The following is a 12181-nucleotide window of genomic DNA, read 5'->3' as shown; positions in this document are numbered from 1 at the left end:
AATGACAGTGTGCAATTAAGACTTAACTGTAATATGCATTAAAACAGTGACTGATCTCATTAAGAGGAGTCATATCGTAGCCTACTTCAGTGTTTACGACTTTGCTAAATTGAAGGTGAGTCCTCTAAATACTAATCGTTTAGATCAGTGATCACTGATATGAACCACCTACCATAGATGTAAGTGCGACAAATGAAACATTTACAACTAAGGTCATAATATTATGGTGTGAAATAGAGAAAAAGTCATAAGTGACTTATTTTGAATGTTGAATTTGCATAAACTACATGCATAGAGATAGAGTAAAAATCTAGGAATTTATATGGACAAAAACTTAAGTTGGAATGCTCAAATCACACACATACGTAAAATAATTTTTATGAAAATTCACACACTAAAAAGAATTTGAAATTTCCTTCCGTTGCTTCTCAAGAAGAATTTAGTGCAGTCGCTCTTCATGCCTCATTTTGATTACTGTGACACTCTCTACACTGACCTTAACATGAGACTGATAGACAGACTACAGCATGTTCTTAATGCATGCGTTCGATTTATTTGCAACGTCCGTAGATCTGACCGTATCACAACTTCACTAAATATGCTGTCCTGGCTCCGTCTCAAAGAGCGAAGAACTATTCACTCTCTCACGTTACTCTACAATATTCTTCAGAACTCTAACCCTAGCTACCTAGCTTCTCGTTTTCAACATTTGTCCTCATATCACGAAATAGATACTCGCTCACAACACCATATCACACTCTCCATTCCTAAACACAGAACATCCTTCTACTCTTCATCTTTCACCGTCTCTGCAGCTCATCTCTGGAACTCTCTACCACAACATGTCAGAGACTATCGGACGTTGTCTAGTTTCAAAACTAAATTAAAATTGCACTTTTTCAATTCAGATTTCTTTCAGTTATAAGCCCTTTTCTCTGCCATAGTTTTGTAAAAATATGGACCATATATTTCTTTTTTCTTCTTTTCCCTTTTTGTTCTCTTTATCAGCCGATGAATTTATTATCATAGCCTTTTTATCGTGAATTTTGTTTAATTTTCGTGTTTCTTTTCTTTTTTATTATTATTTTATTACATTCCATTTTGATATATTCTTCCTTACGTTTTTCCATATTAACCATTTGTACTAAATGAGTTGCTCTAACTATATTCCAATGTATTTTACTTTCTTTTTTTCTATTACGGTATTATTTTCATGTTGTTTAGTGTCGATTTTATTATGCTGCTATTATTATTATTATTATTATTATTATTATTATTATTATTATTATTATTATTATTAGTAGTAGTAGTATTATTATTTTTGTAATATGCTAGTATTCTGTTCTTTAACTTTTTGTTAAATTTTAACTGCTTATATACTTTGTGACCTAGTAGAGTGTAAGAGAAGGCCCTATGGCCATAACTCTGCCAGGTTAAATAAAGAAATATTATTATTATTATTATTATTATTATTATTATTATTATTATTATTATTATTATTATTATGCATTTGGTTATCACTGGTCTTGATTCTGTAATTCTTTATATTTTCAATTAGTTGCTTATAAATATCGTCTTTGATAACCATTCTAAAAGGGTTGGAGAAATATGAGAACAGATAAAATATTTTATGCTCGACCATGCCGAAATGTAGTAATTATACACGTGGTAGCAGACCTTTAATGCATGTCATTAAAGTACACCTACTCATTAAAGGTCAGGTCTTTCAGCCAATGACGACTCAGGTTAAACTGTTCAGCCAATGACAGGTCAGCTTTCTACCGTTAACAAACCGCAAGTATCGATTATTCTCGAATATGCAATCGAAAGAGAATTATCGAAAAGTCACGGAGGCTGGAAATCCAATACTGTCGCAGAAGGTTATGTTCTGTTACTATAATAATTAGCGTTAATTGTAAATAATATTCAAATAAATTCAATTTGTCATCTCGTTTTTCAATGTCTAATTTAATTTCAATGTTATCTCTGTAGGTTCTTATGGCCTAGCAAGGTCAATGTGGACATCTGTTCCTCGGAAAAAATCAATACTTTCGCGTCTGCGCACATCTCACAACATACGGGACATTGCTCAAAAATTAATAATATCAAGTTAGAAATATGGTCGAGCATAAAAAGTCGTATGAAACTCGCCTATAATGGTAATTAAGAAGCTCGTATAAAAATTATCCATACTCACTTCTTAATTACCTTCATTATAGGCTCGTTGCATAATGTACTATTCTCGCGTTTTTAATGTTAAATATTAATATTTAATAACACATGCTAAATAGGCATACATTCATAGAATATAACTTTGTGACAATAAAAATGTATTGAATCATCGTAGACAAATTCACTGCGAAAATACGAGCAATCGTGACGATATAACAGAAGAGCCAAAAGCGCATGCACAGAGCTGAGGAGCCGAGTTGTCCAGAACGTCGAGTATTTTCAATTTGAATTCGGAAAAAAAAATTTGTCCAGTATTCAAATTATTCAAATGGAACCTAGTTCCCAGACTTTCAAAATTATAGTTTAAGAAAGCTCTGAGGTAATATATGCATATACTTATGCTCTTTCAGTTGCATGTTTCAGCGAGCATTATAAAAGACATATACACCTACATTTGTTGTTATTCTTTTAAAATTTCAATCTCATTTTTGTCCATTTTTTTTCACATTTTGCTTTGCTAAAAACGTTATTTCTTCTGTAAAATTGATACTACATAATGATTTTTTGTGCAACTTCTTTAAGATGTGTATAACAAAACTTATTATCAGGATTTTCTTTCAGTCTCATATTTATTAAGTTCTTTAACGAGTTGCTAAATTTTTGGCAGTTTTTAGAGTAGGTAATATACACTTTTGGTAAAAGCAATGAAAATACTGGATAGGGTAAGTTTATTTTTGGGAAGTTTGAAAGTTACAAAAATGAAATTTTAGATAAAAATGCTAAAATTTATAGGAATAATAGCAATTTAAAAAAAATACTTAAATTTACAAAGATGTTAACAATTCAAGTATTCTTAAAACAAATTAGGCGAAATTTGGTATAACTGAACAAAATTTCAGACCTCTGTGTATATTTATTCGTTTAGAAAATCAAAATTTCACCTCAATATAATCTTAACATATGCTAGCTGTCTATTTTTTATATTTATTTACTGAAAAAATAACTATTCACTTCAACAATAAAATAATCAACTGAGGATATGTTTTCAGCTTATCATTATTCGAATCGCCCAATTCACAGAAAATTAAAACAAAATCGCAAATATTATGTAATTCTAGATGACACTATCAGACAATGCAGCTTAAAACTCTCACACGTGGGGTTACTTACCATTAGGACGAAATTTGTAATCTCTGAACTGAATAGAAAACACTGCCTCTCCTCGCCCAGAAAGCATACATCTATCACCCTAACATTTGATGTAAGAAGGCATAGTGTATTCGTCTCTGTGTTTGTAGAACAATAAAAATTAGCTTTTTTATTTAGGCCTAATAATGAATAGAAATTGAAATGTATTGACAATTTTTAGATTTTATCAAATTAAGTTTTATTGTTGTCCACATGCCTTTACTAATTAATACAAGCATCAGATTACTACCATTTGTATCTTTGCAGTTGTCAGCAACGGGTATATAAAGCGTTATTGTAAACTCATTCTGTCAGAATTAATTTTGTCTCACTAAAGCAAAGAAAAAATATGTAACAATTAATTACGGAAAATAATACGAAGTATGCAATATATCTCATAACATGCAGCTTTGACATAAAATAATAATGTTACATTAAATACTATTCAACATTTCTAAAGTGTCTTATAATATATATCATTCCACATTAGTACCTCTCGTTGTAAACAATAGTCCGATTCCCACTATATTAATATTTGTATTTGTGGTCGTAATACTACACTTCTCCGGTAGATGTCAGGTCCGCGATATTTCGCACTCACATCAATGCTGCTAGTATACAGATGCCCGGTATTATTGTAGTAAGGTATTTGATTGGATTCGAATATAGTATTTCTACATTATTAATTTTTTTTTTAATTTGAGTTCTATTATACGTTAAAAGCTGTACAAATATAGAGAATTATGTCTTTGACAATTTCATTTATTCAATCATTCACCCATAGTGTGTAAAAACTCGCTGAGCTTCAAGCAATCAGAGTAGTAAAGGGTAAGGCAAAATTATCCCTCTTACTTGGCAGTTTTTTTTTTCGTGGTATCACTCATAACTCTTATCAAATTGCAGCGACTTAGAAAACAATAATGGTTGACCGATCGGAAGAAGACATAGGAAATGTAACTATAAAGCGCAAAACCTTGTGAGTGCATTTGCGTTGCTTATTTATGAACGATTTTAAATCATGTGTTGAATGATCTTCCCATGGTTGTTTAAAAAAAATGGTTCGATTTAAATTCACTTGTAATAAATAAAGATAAAACAATAGCTATCCCATTTTCTTTAAATAGTAAAGGTAATAAACCAATTTCATCTACACTAGAATTTAAAATGCATAATTTTTACTGTTCCGATATAAATTGCAATTGTTCAGTTATTAATGAAGTTAATGAGGTTAAATACTGAGGTTGATAATCATTTAAAATGGAATAATCATATTCATTATATTTATAATGAATTACGTAAGACATTATATTACTTTGTTTTCTACAATACATTTTGTCAATTAACTGCTTACGTATAATTTATTCAGCATTATTTCAATCTATAGTTATGTATGCTATTATAGGTTGGGGTGGAACTTAAAAATACAATCTATATTCGTTAATTTTACTACAGAAAAAAGTATTAAGAATATGTTTTAAAAAAGCAGAAAGATTACTCAACTGAATTGTTGTTTAAATATTTCAATGTTTTCGACATTAAACATATTTATTACTTTATTTTATTAAAATATTTTCACAAAAATTTCAAAAACTTTGAAAGGTATATACTTAAATATAGAACTAAAAATATGAATTCTCTGCGTTTGTCTGAACCAAAATGTAAAACCAATGCAGATTTTTATCATAATATGAGTCAAGATCCCAGATTATAAAACAAATTTTATTACAATATAATTTTTAACCACGAATCCCCTCCGAATTAATGAAACATTAAAAAAATTGTATTGGCTTTTTAATCTGTATTCACTCTCAATTTTAATTTTATTTTTTCTGTATTGGAATCGGCTCCTGAGCACGAGTCTTACTCATTCAGGAGTGGGCTAGTTTATCTTACATTGTATTAACTTGTATTCATTATTCTACTTCAAATGACATGTAAAATATGTTTTTGTATTGACTTAATCTGTTGTTTAGCATAACTGATAAATTGTATGTGCTGTAAATTGAATAGTATACTATGGTAGTCTGTATAGCTCATTGATGAATTGTATATGCTGTAAAGTGTATAGTAGTCTGTATAGCTCAACTGATGAATTATTTATGATTATAAATTGAATTAATCTACTCGATATTAATTGCACAAATTTGTATAGCTTAATGAAAGTATGCTTGTAAATTGAATTAATATGCTTACTTTGTATTGTATATATTTGTATAGTTTTGGCCGATGAATTGCATATGCTTTAAATTGAATAGTAATCTGTATAGCTCTATTGATAAATTGTTTGTGTTTGTAATTTGAAGTAGTTTGCATGATATGTATTATCAATTTCTGTATATCACAACTGATTGAATTGTTTATTCCTTAAATTTAATTAACTTACTTATTTTGTATAATACATATAGCTCAACTGATAAATGATCGTTTGCATTTGTAAATTTAATAATCTGATTGGCTATGTATTGTATATTTTTAGTAGAGCCATAGATGTAGCTCAGTCGGTAGACTCGCTGGGCTGCTGATCCGGAGCTGCGTTCGGGCTTGAGTTGAATCCCTCTTTGGTCCCATTAAATGGTTTCTTCCGAGGTTTTCCCCAGCCGTGGGACTGAAGTCAGATGGTCTATGGCGAGTCCTCGGCATCACTTCATTTCACACCTTTGATTTGATTACCTGATTGGGTTTTTCGGAGGTTTTCCCCAATCAAAAGGCAAATGCCGGGTAATTTTTTGGCGAATTCTCGGACCTCACCTCATCATTGTAGAAAATTACTAAATTGTAAAACTGTAAAAATTGTAAAATATTGTAAATATTTGTAAAAATTGTAATTGTAATATTGTAAAATTTTGACTTGTTCCATATCTTAAAGCTTCATCGCTCATGTAAGATCTATGGAATATAATAAATGAATGAAACTTACTAACAATAAAATAAATAAATAAATTTAAGCTCATAATTTGAACATTGCATTGTTATGGATATCCATTTTATGTGATAGCATCAGTAATAGCGGGAGTAATAGAGATATTTTTAAGCGGTTATATAACAGCGTTGTACAGGGACATAACTTTATTTTTACCAACATTTTTAACATTAACCTGGCTATACTCGGAAACACTGTTATCCCCTTCCATTACAGGAGTTTGATGTTACTAGTGCAATATGTAAACAAATCATTTTACTAGCTATAGGAGGAGAGAAAAGTAGTGTATCCATTTATGTTGTAGGGAAATACGATATTACGATTTTCAGTTTGATCATCACTTTTATGGAATTTATCAAAATACAGTAGAGTAGTAACATTTTTTTTTTCAAAAACTCAACTTTTCAGGCGGCTATGTTCGTTATGTAATGTCTACTTTATTTAACATATTAATTATTGATGTTAACATACAATATAGAGAGTGCATTTAAATTGAGGGGCTCATAAGTAAAGGACTGTAAGTTACTTTTGAGAAAATGGGGTTTAAATATTTAAGCTTTCGTAAAATAGGTGAAATTTTTATTTAAATTTTAATGTGTGATGAGATTAAAATATCCCTTTGCCACTAAAATTTTAGATACTTTAGCTTACACTGGATGCACTTAACTCATGTTATTACAAATGTCACTAGCATTCCTTTGCTTCTAGCCACCTCAATTCAAAATAACCTAATCTGAATTTTTAAACAAGTTACTGAAAATGGTTGCCGTTCATTACAATGCAGGCTTCAATTCTTTACGCATATTATTAAAAACATTTTGAAGCATATTCTCTGAAATTGAATTTATCGTTTCTTGAATTAATTTTTTAGTACGATATTATTAATATAGGTTCTTTATTCTATAGAAAATGCAACCATATTTCTGAAACACACTATACACTGCAGTGTTTACTTCACTGCTTGAAGACTTTGAATGCAACAGCGGCCGTAAGTTTGTGTGTCTGACGGGAGCAAGGACATTAGTGAACGGGTGGGAGTGAAGTACATTCAGAAATGCAGGTACAATAAAAATGCAAGTAAAAATAAAATGATGTCCCTGTATAAACTCGGGATCTTTTAAAAGATTGAAGGAATTAGTGAGAGCGAGATTGTATTTGGTGAGGTGAGGCCGGAAATTCATTATGAATTAGGAGTAAGTCTGTCATACTGTTTCTACCTTATGTCGTTAGGTGAATTGGTTCTGTTCTCACCATTCTGGCAGTGCGAGCCCGTGTAATGGGGTGGACACACACAGCGGTCCGGGTCGCGGCAGTACCCTCCGTTCAGGCAGCCCGGGCGGCAGGACACGCGTTCACAGCGCCGTCCGTAATAGCCAGGCGGACAGTGGCACGAACGCCGCTTCAGGTGGCACATCCCGCCGTTCAGACACGAGCACGGCTTGCTGACGCCTGCAGAGAAGGAAAAAGTTCCGTCTTACAATGACTTACATTTTTACTGCGTCATACTACTTTTCACCAATAAAACGGTACAAAAGGACGTGTTTCAATCAATCATGGCCGTTTATCCCTACAATTTTATCACTTCCCTAGCATTTGTTTGTTTTATCACTTCTCTAGCATTAGTTTCTTTGTTTGCTATCATTTCAAACTCCAAATTCTTTACGGTACTATAAAACATGCTTTGCAAAAGTCATTTGTTTCCCGCATAGATAGTAAACTGAAAATGGTGGCTCCGTTCAAACATTTTGGTGAAGCTTACATTAATAAAATAGAAATTTAGTAAGTCCATCAATACCTTTTTTATTACATTAAAGTACTTTATTTCTTCTAATCTTTATATACTTTCTTATGTTTTTATCACCTTCCTACCATTTGTGTCTTGGTTTACCAACGTTTCAAACTGTAAATTCTTTACGGTATTATAAAACAAGCTTTGCGATCGTCATTTGTTATATTTCGTTATATTATTTTCCAAAAACACACAAAGCAAAAGAACACAAATTGTATAACATTATCATATACACATTTTAACAAACAAGCAATTGTGACGTTGAAATAATTCAATATAACAAATCAAATTTTGTACTTATATGATGTTGGTTTCAAGCAGCATTTTTTACGGTCATGAATGTCATTCTCTGTATGACTAACATAATCACTGTCATCTGTAGCCGAATTAACAAAACTACAGTACATTGGTCTGAAGTGACAACACTAAATTATTATCCCTCAATTTATTCAGGTATAGCTTGAGAAGGGATGTGTAGGAAATAGTTTTGTCACTTCAGACCACTGTATTGTAGTTTTGTTAATTCGGCCACAGAAGACGGTGATATTATGTTAATCATACAGAGAATGAAATTCATGACCGTAAAAAATGCTGCTTGAAAACAAGTATAAGTATAAGTAGCAAAATTTGATTTGTTATATTGAATTATTTCAGCTTAAAATTGTATTGATTGTTTGTTAAAATGTGTATATGATAACGTTATGCAATTTGTGTGTTTTTGGAAAATACAGTATAATTTCAATTAATGCTCCGCCATAAATGTTGTAACTAAAACCTTGTGCATCCCTCGTGTTTATCGTACGGCTCGTCCTCTCCCACACGTTACCTGCACTTTCTTTACGTTTTCACTGTGCCTAAGCGAGACGCTCTACTTTACTGACTGATGCAGCTGATCCACAATCTTTTAGATCACATGCTTTTTTAGGATGTTTCCCTATTTTTGAAATCAAGCATTAAGTCTCTTGTAGAGTTCCATCACACTCATAAATGGATTTGCGTGTGGGTGGTTTCACATTATATTCCTTTCGTGCACGTCACTGAACATGTGCAAATAATTAAATTCTGCAAACCAGAACACGCACTGCATTTTACGCTGTGGCCTTCACATCTCGACTGAAAAGGAAACGACTGATGTATAAACCTGTCCTCATTCCGTTTCTGCGCTTGCGCGGAATATGTGACGCAACAATCACCTTGCAGGTGTGGCAGAAGAAATCTCGGAGAGATTTTCTATCTATTACACTTTACATTACAGAATTATAATATACAATTCTCGCATTACATTGTATTTCATGTTTATTGTTAGCCTGGACACTCTGTACAATGAATCAAATTGATAAATCAATCAATCATACTGTAGTTCTATTCAGGGAGTAGGGCACCTGCAAAAGTTTTCTCCCAGACACGATTCCCTGCAATAATTTTGACTTCACTCCAGGATTTGCCAACACTCTTCGCCTCATTACAGACAGTTCTTCTCCATGTTCCACGTGGTCGTCCTACATATCTCGCATTTTGAGGATTCTCATCTAAAGCTCATTTCTCAACAGCATCACAGTTCTTCCTCAGGGTATGCCCTATCCATTGCCATTTCATTTTCCTGGTTTGTATCTCAACAGGTTCCTCATTTGCTAATTCTCAGAGTAAGTGATTACTTATAACCTCGGACCAGTGAATGTTAAATATTTTTCTCAGACATCAGTTTATAAATGTCTGCAGCTTAGAATGTATTGCGTTGCTTACTAGCCAGGTTTCTGATCCATGAAACAGTACTGATTTAACATTGCTTCTAAATATCTTCATTTTTGTGTTTTTGAGACGCTAGTGTTTTTCCAAATATTTCTTAAGGCGATAAAAGCTAAGTTCGCATTCTTTATTTTTCTAATAACATCATTTAGGTGCCTCCAGTATTTGTAACAGTGCTTCGCAGGTATTCAAATGTGTCTACTTCTTAAATGATTTGGTTTTCTAGTTTCAGTCGGCTGTGTGCTTGAGATTTATGCGAATTTCTTTTGTTTTATTCAAACTTACTTCCAAACTAACTAATTTTGCTTTCTTTTTGTTAAGGACATACTGTGTACACTTGGTCAAAATGAAACTAGCCGGCGTCTGAGAGACTAAGTTCGAATCGGGTATTTCCGTGAGCGCTCGGGACAGCCAGGGTTTGTCCAAAAGATTGTGTATATTCTTGTAGTAGTTATAAAGGGGAACGCAACTATTAATCACTCAAATCTTCCGAAGAAATAATTCATATATGAGATTTGGAAAAATTTTAGTATACGGATACCTCAGTGACAACAATTATCTTAAAATATTAAAAAGAACAGATTTGTCTGTGTTTGTCGAATGCGCATCATCTTGCTTACGAAAAGATACTTTTCAGTGCCAATAATTTATTTTATGTGAGCAAGGTTAGAATTTTGGAGCAAGAGGGAAAGCGATGTATCCGTGTTCTGAAATTTATTCAGAGATTTAAAACAGATCGTTCAGAGTGTTTAAACAGTGAATATTGTAACACAAACACTATATACTGTATAACAGATTCTCAAATAGAATATGACTATTGTTCATTACAATGCCATTCTTACTGCAGTAGTTCTCTAAGCGTAGTGGTAGGGCGTTAGCTAAGTGTCCGTGAGGTTGCAAGTTCAGAACTTCATAGAGCTACCAATTTTTTTTTTTTTTTTGCCTTTTAAACGCATCAGTGAAAATACAACAGGTTTTCGTAACATTTTTATCCTTAGTATACATATCGCTTTATTACTTTTTCGTGTTAATAGAAACTTTTGACGTTAGATGGAAGTAACACTAAAGACGACAATTAGCGGCTTTCATATTAAAATGCTGTGTTAAGTATTTTATTAATCCCTGCTGCTTTACACTCTATTGCCTAGGAACATTCAGTAAATATGTTGACGGTTAAATAATTGGCAATAATTAATTTGATAGTTGTGCTACAGGGAATATGATTATTATACTAACCTAAATCCGTGTTCATCAGGGCCTAAACGTAGTAATTGTAAACAAGAAGGAAAACCAAAATTCTGATAACAAAATATATTCTGATTTCCTTGAATTATGACCACAAATTTTCACCAATTTTGTAATTATTTGTAAGTAACACGAAGTAACATTTTAAGCAAAATTTTGTACAATATTACACTAAAATGAGTTGCATAAAATAAAAGAAAGGTTAAAACAAAAAATTCACTACGGAGATTCGAACTCGAGCTGCCTACATAGAAGTTAAGTAGCTCTGGAGTTCAGTAAAGCGACGCACGGAGGTTTACGGTAGTGAACTGCGCGCTCACCCGAAGAGAATTAATAGTATATTATGCAACGAGCCTATAATGAAGGCAATTAAGAAGTGAGTATGGATATTTATGAAACTCGCTTGCGCTCGTTTCATAATTTTCATACGAACTTCTTAATTACCATTATAGGCGAGTTTCATACGACTTTTTATGCTCGACCATATTTCTAACTTGATATTATTAATTTTTTAGCAATGTCCCGTATGTTATGAGATGTGCGCAGACGCGAAAGTATTGATTTTTTCCGAGGAACAGATATCCACATTGACCTTGCTAGGCCATAAGAACCTACAGAGATAACATTGAAATTAAGTTAGACATTGAAAAACGAGATGACAAATTGAATTTATTTGAATATTATTTACAACTAACGCTAATTATTATAGTAATAGAACATAACCTTCTGCGACAGTATTGGATTTCCAGCCTCCGTGACTTTTCGATAATTCTCTTTCGATTGCATATCCGAGAATAATCGATACTTGCGGTTTTATAACGGTAGAAAGCTGACCTGTCATTGGCTGAACAGTTGTAACCTGAGTCGTCATTGGCTGAAAGACCTGACCTTTAATGAGTAGATGTACTTTAATGACATGCATTAAAGGTCTGCTACCAGGTGTATAATTACTACATTTCGGCATGGTCGAGCATAAAAAATTTTAACTGCTCAAGAGGCCGGCCAGTTTCATTTTGTCCAAGTGTACAATGCTTACAATTTTCTTTAACTTTGATTTTCTCAGAAGAAGCTAAGTAATAGTTACAGGTTCTCGCACTCAACCAAAGAATTATAATATTACA

General features: G+C 32.4%; 1 protein-coding gene across 1 annotated transcript in view; it reads right to left on the bottom strand.

Annotated features, from left to right (window-relative positions):
- The window catches only part of LOC138695280 (uncharacterized), an 815404-nt gene that overhangs the window by 128586 nt on the left and 674637 nt on the right, over positions 1-12181 (bottom strand). Inside the window, exon 7 of the mRNA XM_069819716.1 lies at positions 7532-7729. Within this exon, the coding sequence (XP_069675817.1) occupies positions 7532-7729 (198 nt within the window). The remainder of the gene's footprint in view (positions 1-7531; positions 7730-12181) is intronic.

The sequence above is a fragment of the Periplaneta americana genome, chromosome 2 (assembly GCF_040183065.1).
Source record: "Periplaneta americana isolate PAMFEO1 chromosome 2, P.americana_PAMFEO1_priV1, whole genome shotgun sequence".
In the NCBI taxonomy this organism is placed as follows: domain Eukaryota; kingdom Metazoa; phylum Arthropoda; class Insecta; order Blattodea; family Blattidae; genus Periplaneta; species Periplaneta americana.
Note: the sequence above shows the minus strand (reverse complement) of the source record. Positions and strands in the feature narration are given on the sequence as shown.